The sequence below is a fragment of the Haliaeetus albicilla genome, chromosome 17 (genome assembly GCF_947461875.1).
Source record: "Haliaeetus albicilla chromosome 17, bHalAlb1.1, whole genome shotgun sequence".
Classification (NCBI taxonomy): domain Eukaryota; kingdom Metazoa; phylum Chordata; class Aves; order Accipitriformes; family Accipitridae; genus Haliaeetus; species Haliaeetus albicilla.
Window position 1 is genome coordinate 28,285,627 of NC_091499.1, and position 21,393 is coordinate 28,307,019.

At 43.0% G+C, this 21,393-nt stretch overlaps 1 protein-coding gene across 2 annotated transcripts; it reads left to right on the forward strand.

Annotated features, from left to right (window-relative positions):
* The first annotated feature begins 3,337 nt into the window (after positions 1 to 3,337).
* On the forward strand, positions 3,338 to 20,500 carry HSF2 (heat shock transcription factor 2). Of its 2 annotated transcripts, XM_069805146.1 has the most exons (13): positions 3,340 to 3,557; positions 7,066 to 7,174; positions 7,394 to 7,521; positions 8,328 to 8,452; positions 12,078 to 12,153; positions 13,331 to 13,392; positions 13,496 to 13,580; positions 14,462 to 14,610; positions 15,899 to 16,168; positions 16,699 to 16,804; positions 18,404 to 18,457; positions 19,080 to 19,164; positions 19,538 to 20,500. In XM_069805146.1, the coding sequence occupies exons 1-13, from the start codon at positions 3,387 to 3,389 to the stop codon at positions 19,825 to 19,827; spliced, it is 1,710 nt and encodes a 569-aa protein (XP_069661247.1). In that variant the 5' UTR covers positions 3,340 to 3,386; the 3' UTR covers positions 19,828 to 20,500. The 2 variants fall into 2 exon arrangements, with proteins under 2 accessions (XP_069661249.1, XP_069661247.1); XM_069805148.1 differs by lacking the exon at positions 18,404 to 18,457 and having other exon boundaries at positions 3,338 to 3,557.
* The last annotated feature ends 893 nt before the right edge of the window (positions 20,501 to 21,393 follow it).

Consider the following 21,393-nt stretch of genomic DNA (forward strand, 5'->3'; position numbering starts at 1 on the left):
ATAGGAAGTGAGGGAAGATAGGTGAAGTTCATATCCGAAAAGTATTGTTACATGAGGGCTGTTTTGTGACCTCTGTAAGTATGCTGTAGAACAAAGAATCCCCATCCCAGATTATTTTTCTTAAACCACATCAAAGCTGGACTATCAGTGTCTGAAGCTCCTTTAAGAGAGTATGGGACTGCTGTGGGGCTTGCCTGCTGCTCTAGCATGAGAGGAAGAGACCAGTGGTGGTTGCGATTCTAAGCATATGTGATGTCAAAATAAACAGGTAGTGATATGAACAGATATCTAGCTTTATTCCCTTGGCTTTCTGCCCATATTTGAGGTGCTGCTACCTATATAGCCTCTCTGTAAAGAAACCTGTAAGAAAGAGCGCTGCACTTGAGATGTTCTCTGTTGGTAGTGCTCTCTTAGTCCCCAAACACTAGATCCTAGTTGGAACTCCTGCATGTGGGAGGACTGTGGGTCCTAGGGAGGGGGAACGAGGCTGGGGAGGAACAGCATCTGCTGGGGCTCCAGGGCTTAGTTGAGGGATATGAGAAGACATCTATTCTTTCTGAATTCCCAACATTTCACAATACCAAAAAAGTTTTACAGTGTTATGTTTTTCTGGTGAGGGCAGGGTGAGGACTGTATTTTGAAAGATTTAAATAGCTTGACCTGTCTCAGAACTGATAATTACCAGATATCTGCAAGCTGAATGGAGGAAAATTTCACTGCAGAGTGGAAAAAGATGATTGATAGCGCTGCTCATGAAGATACTGGGAAGTCAGATAGCCCCAGGTTAAAGACTGGCGAGTTCCACAATTGCTGACTTGTAAAATAACTTAACAGGAAGCTTTATGAACATGGGCAAGCAATTACCTTTTGCTCAGACCTTGTAGGATAATAAAAAACTAATTGAAGGGTTACTTAAAATGTTAGTGATGTACAACTCATGTTAAGTATTAAATTCATAACTTCCAGTTCCTAAGCCTTAAGGCTTCAGAAGAAAATTTTTTCCCTAAAGAAAGGTTAAAAGACTTACCTCAACTCTGAGACTCTGGAAATCAAGTTATATGATGGTTTTTCCCACCAAGATGATGTTCTATCTACTAGTGAAATGCAAAAAAATTAAGTGCATGGTTCCACTTCTGTCTGAGCAAAAGATACCGATATAGCATTTTACCTTTTGAAATAAGTCGACATTTACAAGCACAATTTGAAATATTGTGCAGCTGTTCTGCAAATCAACTCCTATTTTCAAATGTATGTTGTAAACAAGAAATGTAAGATGGAGAGCGGTACTGTGTCCGGACTAAATCACAACCATATTCTCTCTGCTTATCTAGCATTTGTAGCTAGATCAACGGAACCTGGTAGGAGCTTGCTGCATGCACGTCAGGATGAAAAATTACTTGGACAATTACTGTAAACTTGTGCTTAAATTTAAAAGACATTCTTTTAAGTTTTATCATTCCAAATACTGTCCCTGAAAAGCTAAGCCATAAACTTAGTAACCATGACTTCTCCTCTCAGGAATGATCTAGTGAATGTCAGTCAATGAGTTTGTACAGGCTGTTGTAGCCTTCTAATGCAATGAGAAAAGAGAAGCTGTGTGATATACAGCTTGAAATGGAAATATTTAAATTCTTTTTCCTGCATGCTACCAGGCTAAAGGTTCTCAATTTATTTCCTGTGCCACTGTGCTTTATTCTCACTGCAAACTGAAGCAGATCAAGCTGACCTTGATTCTTTGAGACTTTTGTGAGAACTCTCAACAAAACCTCAGTAACACTGACAATTGATGAGGATTTGTTGTGAAAATACTAGTTTTAGTTCCATAGAACAATTTATTAAAAAATATTTGCCATTAAGTTTTGCAAAATACTGGGTAGAGTATGGAAAGAAATTATTTTTATTGCTTTTTACCATTTATTAGGCTGTTTTCCTAGAGATACCCTTTTGATTTAAATCAGTTTCTTTTCAGAGCCTCTGTAGCCAATAGGTCTGAAATCTAAACACAACTTGCCTTGGAGAGAGGTCCCCCCTGGGACTGCCTGACTTTTTTTCTAGAGAGTTAGCTTGGATGCTTCTGTTGCACATATGCTTATATTATTACATGTTCTTTTTCTTATATCGTGTCTAGAATGATTTACCATGCTATGTGTGCCCATGTTTTCCAGCTGCCTTGCTATTTCTTAACCTACCAGACCCTTCTGAAAACATAGGATTGGGTAGTCTGAAAAGGCATGTTCTCTGCGCCTGCAAGTTGCTCCTGAGACCGTGCTGGCCTGTTCTGTTGCCCTCCCTGGATCCCAGTCACAGGCAAGAGCAGGCTCCTGAGACAGAACTGGCAGCAGAAAGTGACCCTTTCAGCTGGCTTTGAGAAACCCGAACAATTTTGTACGTATTTTCATTGAAACTGTCATCAAACTCAGGAACTTGAAAACTCCTTTTTATTACAACCCTGAGAAGCTTGAGGATGACATGAGGCAGCTCCAGCTTTGCCTACGTTGGCAAGTAACTTTCTATTTTGGCAAGCAGTTCGTTGAAGGGAATGGTGCTGAGGCTTTTTGTCTGGTGGTGCTTCAGCTCTAGGCAGTCTCCCTCTCGCTACCGGTTTGACGCTTTCTAAAGGGAAGGCGTCACGTTATCTTTCTTCAGCTGAGGGACTCCCCAAGGAAGCAATGCCGTCCGTAACGTTTCATACAGCCGCCGTTAAGGCACGCCGTACCGGAGGTGTTAATCCTGTCACGGCTGTAGTGCTGGGCCACGGCGGGGGAGGCGGTTGAGGGACATCGCAGCCGGAGCGGTCGCAGCTGCTGCAGCCCTCTGCGTGCCCTGAGCAACGGGCTTGATCCTGGGGTGCCCAGTACCTGCGGTTACGGTGGCCTGCTCCGCCCTGCGTGACTTCTGTGAGGAGGGAGGCGAGCCCTTCCCCGCAGCCCGCCGGCCACCCGCTCCCCTCACCCTCCGCCATCTCCCTCAGCCTCCCGCCACGCGCCCGGCGCCCCGGCGGGAACCGGCGCCCCGCCCCGCCCCGCCGCCTGGCCCCGCCCGCGGGAGAGACTCGCGCCCCCATTGGCCCTGACCCCTCCACATTTGCATGGGCGGCACCCACCGCTCTCTCGCGCGCGCGCTCTCTCTCTCTCTCTCCCCCCAGGCACCGCCCCTGCCGGGCGGGCGGCCTCTGCCGCCGCGCCTGTTGTGACACGTGAGGGCGGCGCACGTGCGGCCATGCTGTAAAAACGCAGGGCTTGGGCTGGGCGGCGCGCAGGCGCACCCGCGGCGGGCCGCTGCGCATGCGCCTGCGGGGGCGGGACAAGGCAAGGCCGGCCTGCTTCTCCCTCCTCCTCCTCCCCGCGCCCCTCCCCCGGCCAGACGGCGGAGGCTCCTGAGCGACAATGAAGCAGCAGCAACCGCAGCAGCAGCCCCAGCCGCCGCCACCGCAGCAGCAGCAGCCCCCTCAGCCCCAACCGCCGCCTTCCGCCAGCGCGGGGGTCCCGGCTTTCCTCAGCAAGCTGTGGGCGCTGGTGGGCGAAGCCCCCAGTAACCAGCTCATCACCTGGAGCCAGGTGCGAGTGAGGAGGGGAGGGGAGGGGAGGGGGGGGCGCGCGCGAGCTCAGCCGCGGCGGTTGAGCCGCCCCGCCCGCGTGCGCGGGGCGGCGGGAGCTGCTGCTCTTCCCCCCCCCCCCCCCCCCCAGACGAAAACCGCCTTCCTCAGGGCAGCCGGGGCCTGCGAGGGGAAGAAGGCCGGGAAGGAGGGAGCCGTGGGCCTCGGCTACGCGTGGGGAGAGCGGAAGAACCGGGCCCGGCCCGCTCGGTTCGGTCAGGTTTCCCCTCAGCCGCCCCCCCGTCAGGGAGCGGACCCCCCCCCGCCTCAGCTACCGGGCCGTCGTAGCTCTACCCGCCCGGGTAAAGGGCTGCTGAGGAAAGGCCGGTTCGTTTATCCGGCCCTCAGCCGCCGCCTGCGTCTCCGGCTGTGGGGAGGTGGGCAGTGCGAGCGGCGGTGGTCGCGTCCCCTGCTGGAGCTCCCGACCGAGCAGGCTGGGGGGTTCCCCGGGAGGCGGGCGTCCCTGAGCTCGGGGTGGGGGGGTGTGCTCTGACACGCAGTTTTTATTAAAGCCGAAGTATGGGGAACGCAGAGCTGCGGTGGGATTTTTTTTTTTTTCCACCGCGGGTCGGCGAGTTCGTAAATAACAAGGCTCGCCTTCGGGGGAACCGGCTGGGGGGGGCTCAGCGTCCTCCTCCGGGGTATAAAAGAAGATGGGGGAAGCCGGGGTGTTAGCGTCTGCCGTACGCGAAACAAAGGGGACACCGGTCCGGATGGGGCGGCCTTGAATGGCGGGGCTGGCCGGGGGGGGGGGGGGGGGGTCGGGCTCATGGGCGGGCGGCCACGTGGGGCGACAACTGTCGCGCTCGGGTGGCGTCGTCCCGGGGTGCGGGGGCAGCTGCTGGGGCGGGCACCCCCCCCGTGTCCCCATTAACACCCCCCATGTCCCCATTAACCCCCAGCCCCAGTGCTGTGCCTCTGGTAACCGAAGTCCTTGTCCTGGGAACTGCCGGTTAAAGGTGTGCAGTGGCCGTGTTGGTTTACATCTACTTTGATTGGGTTTTTTTTAAAAAAAAAAATGGAAAACCGGCGTTGGGTGTCGTTTCATCTTGAATCCTTTATATTCAAATGCAGGCTGTTGTAGTGAATAATGAGGAATCGTTATCAGAGGACAAACTTTATAAATACTTAAAATACTGGAAGGCAGGAAGTAACCACCTTCTTACAATGTAATGAAGGGCTGGCACGTTAACTTCAGTAAGCGTCGCTAACTCCTGTGATAAATGCAGGGGGTCTTAATAATTTAATTTTCTCTATATCTTAGATGTTTTAAAAATATATTTTAAAATTCCTGCTCTCAAACTGTATTGGCCTCTTCACATGGTGTTGAGGTGGCAGCTCTCAGCTGATTCAATTTTAAATGCTCAAGCGATGATCAAATGTCGTCTTAAAGATTTTCTTGATAATGAGTTACCAGTAACTTCAGCCAAAACTTCCTGAAGCAGGGAGCAAGTAGATTCGGCAGATTACAGCAGCTTTCCTACTAATTTTTTTAGTTTTTACTTTTTTTGTGGAAGAGAAATATGAAGGGCTATGTGAAGACTCAGATGTTATGTTGTCTCGCTTAAGAAGTGCCATTTTTGCCACCTTACGCTTTTAATGGAGACTTTCCAAATTCATCGCTTATGTTTATCTCGTAAGCACGCCAAGGCTATTATTAAGTATCCTTGTATTATTTTACTAATTAAAAATAAAGGCTAATTGTTTGAGATCCTGCAAGGCTGTTTGTGGAAGGAAGATCCACTGATCACCGTTGATGTTATCAGCATTCAGCAGTTCTTGTGTGGGGGAAGGTATTGGGATCACTTGGTACACAAGGGTTGACATCTTTTAAAACTATGCTATGTCAATATTATGGGGTACAGAAAGCACACCAAGTGTAACAGGAGGAAGAGTACAGTTACTGTAATGTTTCACTTCCCTCCTATACAAATCCATATCCTTACACTGTAAGGATAAACACCATCTGAAACCAGACAGCCAAATTTTGACTCCCTGCATACATACCTCAGCGAAGCCATGGGTACGTGGTGTCCGAGGAAACGCGTACAGGGAGTGCCAAGTGAAGTCCTTGGGAGATTGCTGTATGCTGCAGTCAGTAATGCTAGGACTTGAAAATGGTATTTAGCTATGTAGTAATGCTCCGGTGAGTTCAGGTCAGGCCTTATCATCTGTACAGCTTTGCTGTAAACGACTGGCAGAGCAACAAGAACTAGTAGATGTGTTTCCCAGATTTTTCTGCGCTAGGCCTGAACAATGTCAAAGTGACAATAAAGTGAGGTGCCGCATGAAAGCTGTCTGTTGGCGTCACAGGTCGCTGTAGTGCTGCTTGTTTGAGTACCTTCAGCTGGTGAGTTTCATTAATGCATTGTCTACAATGATCTGTTCCTGCCCTTTCCTTTGCTTCCCCTTTCCCTTCCACTGACTGATTCTCAGCAGGAGGTAGGTAGGCATTGCTGGGAAGTTTTCATCTTCTACCCTCCTCTCAGTCTTAAGCTTCTAACTCTTCCACTGGTGAGCCATTTATAAATCCTGTTTCTGACAATCCTTGCTAGTTTGTCAGAAACAGGTTCTTGGGCAAGGATCTTCATGTGGTCTCATGGTTGGTTCTTCAAGCTTCTTGGGATCATAGAACTGCTGGCATTTGGGGGTAAGAAATAAACACGACTTGTTGAACTAAAGGGCTTCTAAGAAGATGCAGTATCAGTGTTGACGTTTGTCCAAGATGATAGGCTTCTCATTAAATACAGTGTGAGAGTACTGTGGATGTACAGACAAAACCTAAACCATTTTGAAGTAGCTAATTTGGATTCTGCCAGTTGCTTGTCCTTTAGTTAATGGAGCACAGTCACTGAAGAACAAAGAGCTGAGCCTTCTATTTTAGTCAAAGCCTGGGGATGAAATAAAAGATCAGTCCTCCCTCACAATTGGCATCCCAGGAGGAGGATGTTGCCTTGGGTGGTTACCTTTTTGGTAACTCCAAAACCCAGCGGACACCCTCAGCTCTTTGACAGCTCCATCCGCTCTACAAGTCCTATCAAACTAATCATGCTTTTATACTGGAACGCAGAAGGGGCTCTCGGCTGGTTGTTGGGTTTATTTCCCTTGCACAGTCTCTTTCTTTGTTAGCTTCCTTCCCAATACTTTGAAGCTACATAGGAAATCAGTAGTATTGTCCTGTAGTGAAACTGTGGTAATTGTTGTTGTTAAACAATTCATTTCTTGAGGAAGCACTGAGTAACCATAGAGGTGTTGCCCTTCAGATATGGATAGCGATGTAAATTGATGATACTCTGTTGCTTTGCCACCGTGGAGCTTGTACACTTTTTGTTGTGGAAAATTGTAGGCAAGCAGATCGGTTACATACTGCATGCACAAAGGAAACATTCCTATCTGGTGATTAATTCTAAAAGCCCAGCGTGTTTCCTGCAATGGTCTTTAAGTAGCTTAATGTGTCTCTTTCATTTTAGAATGGCCAGAGTTTCTTGGTGTTGGATGAACAGAGATTCGCAAAAGAGATTCTTCCCAAGTACTTCAAGCACAACAACATGGCAAGCTTTGTCAGACAGTTAAACATGTGTAAGTTCTTGGGTTTTTGCTTTCTAACATAGTTCTAGATCCTGTACGTGTTTAGTTATAGACAATTTCCATTGAGCAGTGGCCCTGTGTTCTCTGCAACTAGGATACTTTCTCATCCTCGAAACTGGTAACAGGATAGTTGGAACAGCATAGCTTGAATTTCTTAATGTGGGTTTTGAGAGTTTGGTGGTTGGTTTTTTTTCTTTTTTTTTTTTAAAGATGGCTTCCGTAAAGTTGTTCATGTTGAATCTGGGATTGTCAAACTGGAGCGAGATGGTCCCGTAGAGTTTCAGCACCCATATTTTAAGCAGGGCCGGGAGGACTTGTTGGAACACATTAAAAGGAAGGTTAGTGAAAACTCAGTATGTGGAAAACCTGTACTAGTAAGTATGAATGAATAGCAAAGTTCATGTCAAGTTTAATTGCAGGATTGCAAATGCAAGTAAGTTTGGAGTTTGGGGAAGCAAACTGCACTGCTCTTGTATATATCTTGACTTGTTTAAAGATATTTTAGGGGATTTGACTAGGCTCCTTTATCTAACCTGCTTTGCTGGTATAGTAAGTTTCACAGGTGGCAAAAATGAGTGAGTTATGCAAATATGACACTTTGCAAATGGGTACTAGAAGAAGTGCAGAGTGTGCTTTGACTTTACCATCAGCAATATAACAGTCTGCTTGGTTTATGTAGCTTGTTTCGGAAGAAAGCTACTGTAAGCATTAAACTTTCCACCAAAGAGAACAGGCAGCAAACCTATAAACGTGTTTGTTATGCCACTAAATGTGATTCTGAAATGTGCTCTGCTGTTACTGTGAGTCAGGTGAATACAGATATTGAATAGAAATGTGGCAAGTTAAACTGGTGAGAGGGATGTACTTAATAACATTGGGTTACTGTGAAGCAGTGATGAAGTAGAGCACTTAGGAGAATGCCTGAAGAATATGAATGTACACAAATGTTTCTAACAACTAAAGCTTATGTGATAACAGCTGTAAGAGGAAATTTCTATGTGTTTTTTATTCGATGCTTGGTTTATTATTAGCTTAAAGGCATAGTTTGTCAGCACTAGAAGAAAATACACTTGATCACCAAAAGAAAATAATAGTTAACAATGAGTAAAGGAAAGTGTTGTTTCTGGATTCTAATCTTTTAAAGGTTTCTTCTTCAAGACCTGAAGAAAACAAGATACGTCAGGAAGATATCTCCAAAATAATAAGTAGTGCTCAAAAGGTGCAAATTAAACAAGAGACTATTGAATCTCGATTGTCTGCTTTGAAGAGGTAAGTTGCTCCATCAGCACCTGATCCCTAAAATTGAGTAATTCTGATAATAGTTATTGGACAAAGACCTAATTTTAGGTGTCTCTTGATTTCCTATTGCCTAACTTGAAATACTGCTTTAGGAAAATAAATTTCAATAAAAGAATTACATTAAGAATTGAATATTCTGATATGGCTAAAAATAATAGGCAATGTTGGTGTTTGAAGAACTGTCTTGTAGTGGGCAATTAAATAACGCCTTTAATAATAGTTCCAAGACAGTGCTGAGGCTGAATATTCAACTCGGCTCTTAGCATAAAGTATGCTGGTTTACGTCTTCAAGTTTGATGTAGTTACTGCATTTAGTTTGAGGCGGAGTTTGGTTTGTGCAAATTGCTTATAATACTTTCTTACTACAATTAATGTCTATGCTCATTGCTTTTTATTTTCCTGTTGTTGTCGTCTTCATTTCCCTACTGCTAAAAATTGCCGAAGAGCTAATGCATATGAAAATCTGTTTAGAAATCTAATTTGGAAATTCCTTAGTTTCCTCGGTGACAGAGGTACAGCATCTAAAATCCAAATGTAAATAGAGTATTTTTAGAATTGCATTATTACCTAGTTAGTAATTACGATTTATTCTCAACAATGAGAGATGTGTTTCACAAATTACTGAATCCTTTAGAGTATGTAGATACAGACAGGATATACGAGCATAAGCTCATGCACTGTAAGTCACAGCACCTCAGCAGTAACTCTGTCTCAGGACTCCTTATGTTGAGAATGTACCTCTGTGGCAGAGGCCACTGATTAGTTCAAGTTTTAAGAAGCAAATGCTGTCATTTCTAGTCTTTGGTTCTAATTACTTGAGTGGTAGAACATTCAGAGGCAAACTTACTTTGTCTAATAAGAAGAGTCTTAATTAGAATCTAGCCAGTCTAGAGTAAAGATGTTCATATTCACTTTTTTCAAATCATAGACGAATTTGGGTTGGAAAGAACCTCAGAACACTGTCAGGTCTAAACCCCTGCCTGGAGCAGGGCTGACTTTGGCTGAAAGGATGTCTAGTTGCTAATGACCTGACAGTTCGTAGAGATGAGAAGATAGAATGGTTGGTCTTTGACATCCATATTGTTGTCGCATGAGTTTAAAATGATTAAGGTGGAAACCGGAGCTAAATCAGAAGACCTAGTCTTACAAAACATGTTAATAAAGCTGGTGAGAGAATTGAGAAAGTTCAGAATCTCTGATCTCAGTTGTTAAATTTGTGATGGAACTGTACTCTTAAATTGTATGTGGGACATAGAAGCAGTCTGAGGAGTAAGTAACAAGCTTCATCACACTGCATATAAACAGCTGTTTCTGAAAGCTTAGCTTAAGGTTTCGTAAAAACCCAAACACCAGTGAAAATATAAAGAAAGACTTGTGGGTCGAGACAAGGACCAGGAGGGATCAGTCACCACTTATGGTCACGGGCAAAAAACAGAGTTGGGCGGGGGGGGGGGGTGTCAATTTAACTTACTACCAATCAGATCAAAACAAGAATACTGAGAAGTAAAAACCAAACCTTAGAACCCCTTTCCCCAACCCTGCGTTCTTCCTGGGCTTAACTTTACTCCCAAATTCTCTACCTACCCTCCCCCAGTGGCGCAGGGGGACAGGGAGTGGGGGCTGGGGTCAGTTCGTCACACCTTGTCTCTGCCACTCCTTCCTCCTTAGGGGGAGGAATCCTCACTATTCCCCTGCTCCACTGTGGGGTCCCTCCCATGGGAGACAGCCCTTCACAAACTTCTCCAACGTGAGTCCTTCCACAGGCTGCAGTCCTTCAGGCACAGACTGCTCCAGTGCAGGCTTTCCCATGGAGTCACTGCCATCCTGGGGGGCCTCCGCTCCCCTACTCCCCTCCGTGGGCTGGGGGGGGACAGCCTGCGTCTCACCACGAGCTGTGGGGGCATCCCCTCCTGCCTTCTTCACTGACCTCAGTATCTGCAGAGGGGTTCCTCTCACATTCCAATCCCCCGACTCACTGCAGGTTCCCCTCCTTAAATCTGTTCTCCCAGAGGCGCTACCGCCATCACTGAGGGGCTCAGCCTCGGCCAGAGGTGGGTCCGGCTTGGAGCCGGGGAAGCTTCTAGCAGCTTCTCACAGGAGCCAGCCCTGCAGCCCCTGCCCCACGACCAAAACCCTGCCACACAAACCCAGAACAGTTATCTACCTCTTAATATGCTTTATGATGTTGGAAACAACGAGGTTCATGGATATGGTAGCAATGGCCACTTTACAGCAGTTTTTATACTGTCTCAGTAACTGAACTTCTGTGAGTACCAGAACAACCAGGGTTTGTAGGATGGCAGTGTTTCATGAAAGGTGCCATCTCTGCTGTGCTCCTATTTTTTAGCACCTAACATTAGCTCCCTTTACTGGAACTAATAGAGGCAACTGTTAGGTTGACCTACAGCTGCATGTATTACTTGAGAGCTTGTTCTGTAAAGATGCTTTCAAGATGGATGTACTATTGCTGACAGGTGGCTTGCATCTAGCAAGAGGTGTGTGAGGGAGGACAAACAGGCTTGATATAAATGAACAGCTCTGTTTTTTACTGGTGAGAGGAAACTACATCTTATGCTGTTTGGTCCTTTGCTGCTACCAGAAACCAGTTGTATGCTTGATTTTTTTTTTTTTTTTTTTATTTATTTAATTCCTTAGGATTTAATTACTAGAAGGAAGAGGAGAAGGTAACTTTGTTATAGGAAAGGAAATAAAACAGTTAATTTTTAAATGCTGAATGTATGTGCAATAAGTATGGCCAAATTTGATTCTGGTTTTTTTGTTATTTTTTTAAGGGGGCGGGAAATTCTCTGCAGGCTATTTGTTGTGTTTGGGTCTCCATTTTGTAATTATTTGCCAAGGCTGCTAAATGTGTGACTTTTTTTTCTCTCTCCCCCACCCACCCAGTCTAAAAACACATTTCAAAGAGCTTTAATGAAGCCAACTAATCTTTAACAAAAGTGATTAATTATCATGGTTTAACCCCAGCCAGCAACTAAGCACCATGCAGCTGCTCACTCGCTCCTCCCCCCTCCCAGTGGGATGGCGAAGAGAACTGAAAAAAAGAAGTAAAATTCATGGGTTGACATAAGAACAGTTTAGTAACTAAAGTAAAATAAAATAGTATAATAATAATAATTGTAATGAAAAGGAATAAATAAAAAAAGGACAACATCCAAGAAAAGACAAGTGATACACAGTGCAATTGATCACCACCTGCTGACAGACGCCTGAGCAGCGATCCGCCCCTCTCGGCCAACTCCCCGCAGTGTATATACTGAGCGTGACTCCTATGGTATGGAATATCCCTTTGGCTAGTTCAGGTCAGTGATCCTGGCCATGTTCCCTTCCAGCTTCCTGTGTACCTGCTTGCTGGCAGAGCATGGGAAACTGGAAAATCCTCAACTTAGGATAAGCACTACTTAGCAACAACTAAAACATCAGTGTGTTATCAACATTGTTCTCACGCTAAATCCAAAACCCACTGTACCAGTTACTAAGAAGAAAATTAACTCTATCTCAGCTGAAACCAGGACATTAATGGACATATTTTAAAACTTAGTTTTAGTCTGACTTTTAAATCATCCTTTTCAAACAGGGAGAATGAATCCCTTTGGAGGGAAGTGGCAGAACTGAGAGCAAAACACTTGCAACAACAGCAAGTTATTCGGAAGGTAAGGCTTCATTCAAGTGTCTTATGTGAATGAGCGAGTGCTTATGAATGAGGACTACTGTGCCACATGTTACCTTGCTTTGTCCTCACTTTTTTTTTTTTACTGTGTGAAATGTCTTTTTAATAGAAAAAACAACAGGGTGGTGTATGGTGAATAAATCTTTGTGAAACAAACATTCAGTGTATTTCACCACATAAGCAGAAGATAAGGCCAAACTCTTGTAAATGTTTTCAAAGAAAGAGGTTCAAGAACATTGTACATCATTCATTAAGGTACCCTTAAAATGGTCCATCCATTTTTTATTACTTCAGGAACCTGATGACTAATACTCTGTGTTGGATGATCTCAGGAGAAACTTTCTCACTGCAAGAATTACAAAGTTCTGTATTGGAAATTCACTACTGTCCCACTTAACTGACCCACTGACTGTATATTTCTGAAGTTATCGGAAGGATAGATTATTGAGTGGAACCCACTGATAATATGTTAACTTAGCTTGGTTTAACAGCTAGATTTATGATCTACCAAAACTGATGTAAATGCAGAGTTTATAGATTTTATTTTTTTATGTATCAGAAATAGCAACACTGAAAGCAGCCTTATAGCAGAGACTCCTACTGCTTGGTTTTTTTCAGTTTGTTCAAGGCAGATACAATACATGTACTCCTTAAATTAAAACTGTAAGGGAAGAAAGTCCAACATTTCAAAAGGAAAGGCAGCTGATGAATACTGTTAAATGCAGATGTCACTTTTTCTGAATCTGTCAAAAATATCTTTCACCAGAACCAGTATTTACAGGTACAGGTTATGTACAGAGTCAACATCCCTGTGTGCCTTCTGTTATAGCTTATTAGAATTCTTGTAATAGTTTGAGTTACTGGATGTTTTTCTGTGTACTGTATGATATAGTGTAAAAGTCTACTCTTACTGCCAGCTATGTGAAAAGCCCTTTCCTAGACAACTGAATAGCTATTCTTTTTAGATATTACCAGCAGTGTTTTCTATTCTACCATGATTTTCTGAACAATTCTATATGAGATTTACTAAGCAAAAATAAGTGTTCTGCTGTTTACGTGTAGATTTTATTATTGAAGTCTTCTGCTATAAGGTATCTTGGTACTCTGAGAGAAACAATTATGGAGTAGAGCGACTAACAATAGTGTTCTTTTCCTTATAGATTGTACAATTCATCGTTACCTTGGTGCAGAATAACCAACTAGTGAGCCTAAAACGCAAGAGGTAAATATGGCCTTGAAGACTTGCTGGCCAGTCAATATACTGACATGTTTTGTTGACTAAAACCAAAGAATTAGTTTTGAGATGGCTTTTATTTCTGATTTAGGCCTCTACTTCTGAACACTAATGGACCTCCAAAGTCAAATGTATTTCAACAAATTGTGAAAGAACCAGCTGACAGTAACCACCATGTAAGTCTTCTGTTATGTGTACTCTTTGTTATGATGAAGGAAGGAGTAGAGGGGGGCAGACAGATCAAGTAGTTTGTCATATGGGGAATAAAACACAGCTGTGTACGTAGAGCTATTAACTTTTAGAAGTGATATGCCATGTTGTGTTTCCTTCAGAAGACAAGTGTGTTGATTGATAATCACCATTCACTTTTCAATATAAGCATGTATAAGCCAGTTACCTGTGTATTAAATACAGCTTGATGTGATCCTACTGAAAGCAGTTTGCTTTTAATAGCAGTGCTGTTAGAAATAGCACATGAATGTTGTGTTATCTCTAGGAGTTAGGCACCCCTAGCCCCATACAGGGACAAGCACCCAGCGTGCTCCTCTACAAGGCAGCGTCCAACCCAGCAAAATCGTGTCAAGTTGCCATGCTGTTTGAATGTGTCATGCCACTGAAAGTTATTTTCTGCTGTCCAAGTAATGGTTGGTGGGGGAATCATTAGAATGAGTGCTGTAACATGGTACGAGAATTAATAGCTTTATAACAAAGTACTATTTAAACAGCAGTCACTCTTTTACTATTTTTAGTTCTTGTGTAGTCCTTTTGTCACAGCTTTTTTGTTGATTTTGCTGACAGTGCTAGTATATTTTTATTTCTATGCCTGTAGTATTTGCCAAACATTTTTTTTCTGTAGCTGCTCTTCTCCAGCTTGTTCATTTATTTGTATATTTTTTCTATTAAATGTAGATCAATACAAACAGCTTGTAATCTCTGAGGTGTAGGAAGGCTCTTACACCTCTCTAGAATTGAAGCCTTGTAAGATACAATGATAACTGTCAGAATGCTGAAGCTCCTTGTCCTTCTGTCCCCTGATTCTTTTTAAAATAATTCTCAGGTACCTCTCAACAGAAATGAGGGCTTAAAACAAAGGGAACAGATTTCAGATGACATCATTATTTATGATGTCACTGAGGATGTGGGTGATGAAGAAAATCTTCCCATTACACCAGAAGCAAATGAAGATACCACTTCAGATTCTTCCAAGTAAGAAGTCTCTAGAAGTCTATGTAGATAATTGGCTTTCAGTGTTGTATAATATGCAATAATTCAGATGTCTTAGACAATTTTTTTAATGAAGCGGTCAGAATTATTCAGTACTCCTGCACATATAGAAGCTTCATCTGTGAATTCACACTAGGTTCTGATTTATTGACCTCTGGATTTGTTCCAAATAGTTAAATGGCTGTTGGAGTTTTAATGTGCTGAGGATAGAAACTAGGGAGAAGTACTCAGTATTATTGCACTCTTGTTAAATACACTACTTGTGCAAAGACAGAGTGAGTGATGTCATCTTACTTTTGGTTATAAATATGGACAGGAATGACTTCCCTTGTTTTTACAGATTTTTATGGAGAATAATTTGCATGTGGTGTTTGTTGAGTGTTGGTGTGGTCTTTGAACTTTAAGCCAGTTAATTTCAGTGGATTTTTTTTCAGTCCCAAGTGTTTTGTGACTATGTTCCTTCCTGTCTGTACTATAGAAGTAGTTCATCTTTCAGCCCTGAGCAGTTGAAACTTGGTCCAGGGATTGAGATGCAACTCTCTTCCTGAGTTTCATTCCATTGATAGGGTCTGTATTACGCCTCAAGGAATAAAACATAGATATTTCTAGCTTATACTTGAACTAGTACCATTGTTCTCGTTCAGATGAATGTCTGGGAATGCATTCTCTGATAGAAAAGCTTCATGAAGATAAGGCTGTGATAGAGAGGCAGCACAACTAACAGCTACTAAGGGTTAAGAAAACCAGAATATGGATTAAATCAAATTATTTGAGACCCTTTCTTGGTTTTTAGGTTGCCTTCCTGGTATACATAACAAAGTTAAATAACTACAACGCTGTCAACAGAGATAGTTTGTTATGGATGCTCCAGAGTTGATTCTGTTCAACAGGAAAAATGCAAAATGTATATTGTCTGTCTAGTTTGATGACCTGCTATGCTTTGGTCCACTTTGTACATACTTTACATTTATATGCAAGCTTATAGTTGTTCTAATGCAAGAAATATCAGTGTTCACGTATCTTTTTAGTTGTTGTTATTGTGGTCTAGCACAACAGCGTCTGCTAGCTGAGCTGCATTAACTGTATTGAGCATTGCAGCACCATATCAATGGAAAATAAAACATTTAGAGTATCTTGCTGTGTTTTGTATTAAAAAGCAGTAGGAAAGTTTATAGTAGCTTGACTAAAATGAGAAGTAACTAAACCTGTGGAATAGTACCAGTTCAAATGAGTGTATAAAATGCTGTAATTCATTTGTCTCCTATTAAAGCTGTAGCCATTCTCCTGATATTGTAATTGTGGAAGATGATAACGAAGAAGAATATGCCCCTGTAATCCAAGGGGATAAAATCACAGAATCAGTTGCTGTCCCAGTTGGTGATCCCATCGGCCCTGTCGGTGACAGTACAAGCCCACTCATGTCAAGTGCTGTACAGCTGAATAACCAGTCCACTTTGACTGCAGAAGATCCGGTCTCAATGATGGATTCCATACTCAATGAGAATGGAGTAATTTCACAGAATATAAATCTTCTTGGAAAGTGAGTAGCCCAGTCTTTTGGGTTTTTTTCAAGTATTGGAACTGATTGTTTGACTGAAGTAAAAAGAACTGAATAATAGTTTCTATTGAGAACTTTAAATTTATAGGTCACCTTTATTCTAGACAATTTCTAAAGAGCCTTCTATTTTAAGTATTTTAAGCTTGGCCTCTGATTTTTTTCCACTGTGAAGCAAGTGAGTCAGGGTGCATAATCTGACAGTGTAATGTTGTGGATATCGTTGTTTAAGCTGTCATGATTTATCTGTGTAGCTCCTGCAGGTGGATGAGGCTCATTAGGGTTCCCTGGATGCAAGAATTGCATCTCTGCTGATGTCATGTCATAGTGTTACATTGATGTGATATCTGTTTCGGAGCATTTTTTTCCAGAGGTTGTTTCTAATGAAAACCTTAGTTCATTCTTGTTCTGGTGAAGATTTTTAGATGCACGTAGTACATCTGCATAGAGCTTAATTGTGGATTTCTCCACCTTTTGTTAAGGGATACAGTAATAAAATACTGTTTGTCTTCTAGGGTTGAACTTCTGGATTATCTTGACAGTATTGACTGCAGTTTAGAGGACTTCCAAGCTATGTTATCAGGACGACAGTTCAGCATAGATCCAGATCTCCTGGTTGATGTAATTTTCACTGTTTATTTTAAGTATTTTTGGTAATACGCTACAGAAGATATCTGTGTGGGTTGTTACTGTTTAAAATAGATTTAAAACACAACAGACTTTTTTTTCTTTCTTTCCTTTAAAAAAGGAAAGTTATAAATATTTGTGAATGTTTTTCTGGGGCAGTGGTATAATTCTCAGTGCTACACCACTGCTCAAGCGAATGCTTAAGTTGTTGATTGAAGAATGGCTTTCTTAATGAAATAATGCTTATATTTGTTGTTACATGAACTCAGACACCAATTAGATTAATACTGTTTTTTTCTAATAGCCCAGCACGTCATCTGTGGTCATCTCAATGAACTGGGGTTAAAAAGGTTCTTGGCATTTATTTTACAAGTTTCCCTGACATTTCAGGTTATTTCTTAAGATCATGTGTATGTTCTCAATTTCTCTTCAGATCTATGTCGAGTAGAGTGGTCTAGGTTGGAAGGGACCTGTGCAGGTCATCTAGTCTAGCCCCTTGCTCAAAGCAGGGCCAGCTTGAAAGTTGGATCATGTTGCTCGGGACCTTGTTGACTCAAATTCTGAAATCTCCAAAGATGGGGGATTCCACAGCCTCTCTGGTGCCTGTTCCAGTGCTTGACTCTTCTTTGTTAAGAATTCCCTTATGTCAGTCACAGTTTTCCTGCTGCAGCTTGTAGCTTTTGCCTCTTGTCCTTTGTCCACCTCTGTGGTGTTTGCCTTCTCCGCAACAACACCTCTTTAGAAGCAGTGGAAGAGTGCAGTTATCCTCCCTTGTCTGCCCTCTCCAGACAAGACTAGCCAAGCTCCCTCAGCCTCTTGTACGTCCTAAGCCCCCAAACGTCTGTGGCTCTCCAGACACCCTCTAGTTTGAACGCTCTCATGCTGGGAAGCCTAAAACTGGACGCTTTTCCCCAGGTGGCCTCAGGTGCTGTGTGGAGAAATGATTGCTTCCAGTGACCTCCTGGCTGTGCTTTGCCCGTAGCAGAGTGTGCCTCCCTGTAGCAAGGCCATGCTGCTGGCTGGTGGTAGAGTGTTGTCTACTGCGACTCCCAGGTCCCTCTCTGAGGAGCTGCTCCCTCTCCGTGCGTTCCCTAACCTGGGCCAGTGTGTGAGGTTATTGTGTCCTAAATGCGTGTGGCTGTTGAACCGGACGGAGTGCCAGTCAGCCTCTTCCACCTTGCTGAGATCCCTCTTAACAGCAGCTCTGCTCTCCCACGTACTGATGACTCCTTCTAGTTTGGTGTCACTTGCAAACTTGATCGGGGTGTGTTCTTCCTTACTGTACCCAGAATTCTCTGTGCAGCAACATAAGAAGGAATCATTTTAAGACTGCAGCAAACCATGTTAGTCTTAAGTTAGACGTAATGCAGTTGTTTCCTTTGTGACTGAGGTTTGTGGAATTCCAAACCTTTACACTCCAAAGCTAGGTTTTCTTTGCAGAAGTGGTAACTACCTGTCAATAAACTCTAATCCTGATAGAGGGTGAAAACATGGAAGTACAGGGATAATTCTCTCACAGGCAGATGTGATGTTCTGGTATTCTTAATAGCAACATCGAGATACCTAAAACTTGATGTGTTTTGTCTTATTCAGCTTTTTACAAGCTCCGTGCAGATGAATCCCACAGATCATATCACTAATACCAAAGTAAGTCTTAAATCCATTGCTCAATGTACACAGTAGTGAGAGATGCAAACTTTATTCATCCTTTACTGTTTTCTTTTCTGGTGTAATAGCACTTTTTTCATGCTCTGGCTTTGAAGACTTCCATGCGAGTAGAAAGGCTGCAGCTGAATTCATCCTGTTTGTTAGGTTTTAAACAGAAAAGGGGAAAGCACACCAATTAATTATGTCCTTTAAAATTCATATTACATTAAGGCCGATACCTGTACATTGTACCAGTCTCTTGACTTTTGTGTCCCCTAAGATTTTAGTACTTGCAAACATGGTGCACACGTTGTCAGAATGGTTTCATCTGTATTGTCTGGTGGGAAAAGAAACACAAGAATAAGCAGCAGAGCAAAGATCTAGCACTTTGAACTTGTCCTGTTCATTCATGAGCACTGCATTTGGTTCTTGCTTGAGTCAGCCTGTGTCTCCATTTCATGTTTTTTCAGCCAGGGTCTGTTAGTGTGGGTAACTGATACCACTGCATCCCTTCACAAATAAAAATTTGATTTATTTTTTTTTTAATAGTTGGTCAGCTGTGTTCTGGTGGCATTGGAAAAGGCTTTAAGCATGTGTTTTAAGATTTTGCTTTTGTTTCCAGATGGAGACAAAGGGAATAGAAACTACCAAGAACAGTGCTGGTCCAGCGGCTTCACAGGAAACACAAGTTTTTAAGCCCAAATCAGGTTAGTTGTAGTGCTTTGTTGAAACAGTTTAACAAGCCTTGTTCTAAAAACCATCTTAGTTATTTGCTCTTTGTCTGGTTTTGTGTCATGCTAATAAGTAAATAACCAAAAGAAAATACTTGACTGCGTTTGCCTTTCAGGTTTTTGGCACTGCACCAGGTGCAGAGAAACTGATGTTTTTGCAGGAGAATCTGAACAAACAATGTTACGCGTGAATGTAACAATTCTTCAATCACTCATTTAAAACAAACAGCTATAATGTTTTTTATTAACTATTCTTTAAATAAATTCTGTGGGTTGGATTGTGTTTTTTCCGTCTGCATGTAGAAAGGCCTGAGAACTGATGATGTTCTGGGAATTTTTTTCCCCCTAGATAAGCAGCTCATCCAGTACACTGCGTTTCCACTCCTTGCATTCCTCGATGGGAACCCAGGCTCCATCCTCGAGAGCGGGAGCTTCGTGGCTGAAACTCCTTCCTCTGTTGACAAACCCCTGGAAGTGGACGAGCTCCTGGAGAGCAGCCTGGATCCCGAGCCCACCCAGAGCAAGCTGGTGCGGCTGGAGCCGCTGACAGAGGCGGAAGCGAGCGAAGCCACGCTGTTCTATCTATGTGAACTTGCCCCAGCACCCATGGACACAGACATGCCGTTCTTGGATAACTAACGTAACGGGGACTCTGTATATAGTCATGAAGATGAACTATTTATTTAGAATATTGTTTGGTATATGAGTTTTTTGTAAATCACTGTTTTACGTAACCAGATAATGTGGAATCTAAAATACCTTTCCTATGCTACTCCCTACAAGCAGTCGTTTTAACTGCGTGGTGAGACAAGCTGTTAGGCAGGGTGGGCAATACCGAGTGGGACTGTTCGTGTAACAGTTACTGCTGTCAGATACTTGGTATTACACATATCGCTACGTACCCCAGGTAATGGAACACTTGTTAATAGTAAGCTCTGATTTATGATTTCTTATACTTCTGGTCTTACATATGATGACGTAAACTAGTAGTGTATGGTTAGGGAGCACTGACTTTCTGTATCTTCGGTTTTTTCTATTTTTTACAACATTTTGTTTAACAAACATGAGGCTTTTTTGGGGTGGGGGGGACCAGGACCTGATGTAGGCTTTTTTTTTCCCTGCTTGAACTGGGAACAAAGTGCCTGTACCTTGCTCAATCTTGGTTCTGCCTTACTTTCACTTCAGTGGAAGTGCTCACACATAGCACAAACTTGGGAAAAAAAGTTCTTTACAGCCACCAGGCCCCTCGACTGCATGAGTGCTTTTAACTTGGACCATCTACTCTGATAAAATAAATGTTACTTAAGTGTGATACTTGTTAAGAGTTGTCCCTTATTCCCTGTGCCTGGTGGGCAAGGATCCAACAGCCTGTATTTTTCATGCCTGAGTAGCTGTGCAAGCAGCTCTGCTTCTGTGCATGTTTATTGCAAACTAGTTTGGAGGTAATGAAACTTGAAGGTTTATTTATAAGCCTCCAAAACAAGTGGCTAATGCAGCAAACCATGTTGTCCTTTAATAGCACACAAGGGAATATCTTCTCCTTTGTTTTCTTACTGAAAACTGCAGCAGATGCCTGTAGCTTTCCTTCTCCTGGATGAGCTCTGCCCCTACTCAAAAGGTGCCTTTCTATTATTGTTTTTACTGAAATGTTCCTGTTTATTCAGGTGAACATGCTGTAGCTGTAGCAGTAGGGTTACTGCCACACCAGGTGAAGGTGCAGCTGACACACTTTAAATCGTCTCACCCTGAGCTGATTCAATATAAACAAATGGTAAGGTAAACTGTAACTGAAGATAAAAGCATTCTTCCCTCTCTGTCCTCAAAGCTGTAGCTGGGGAGTTCTAAGAAGCTGCAGTGTGCAAGGTGTTCCAATGATGGGACAAACTGGATTTTAGTAACTTCACACATACAGCAGGAAAAACACCTTCCACAACTCTGGCACTGCATTCAAAATCAACTGGTTTTTTTTTGTAAAGGCATAGTCTGGCCACTTGTACAAGGAGCTGAATCCATAGACACAGCTGTCCATTCATCTTCCCAATTCAGCAACTAGTCATTTCTTGCAGGACTCGGGAACTGCTGTGTTAAAACTGGCGTTCAGGTGTTTCACCCAAACTTAAGCACAGGTGCAGTACAAGGTGGCAGCAGCAGTTCCTGAAGGAGTGCAGTTCATGTTTTCAGAGAGCTGGTCGCAAAGGGCAGAGG

Excerpts from the sequence above, each read along its gene's own strand:
- HSF2 (XM_069805146.1), top strand. The coding sequence starts at position 3,387 with ATGAAGCAGCAGCAACCGCAGCAGCAGCCCCAGCCGCCGCCACCGCAG. Across the intron at positions 7,522-8,327 it reads TGGAACACATTAAAAGGAAG|GTTTCTTCTTCAAGACCTGA; the intron begins GTTAGTGAAAAC and ends AATCTTTTAAAG. Across the intron at positions 13,581-14,461 it reads CAGCTGACAGTAACCACCAT|GTACCTCTCAACAGAAATGA; the intron begins GTAAGTCTTCTG and ends AATAATTCTCAG.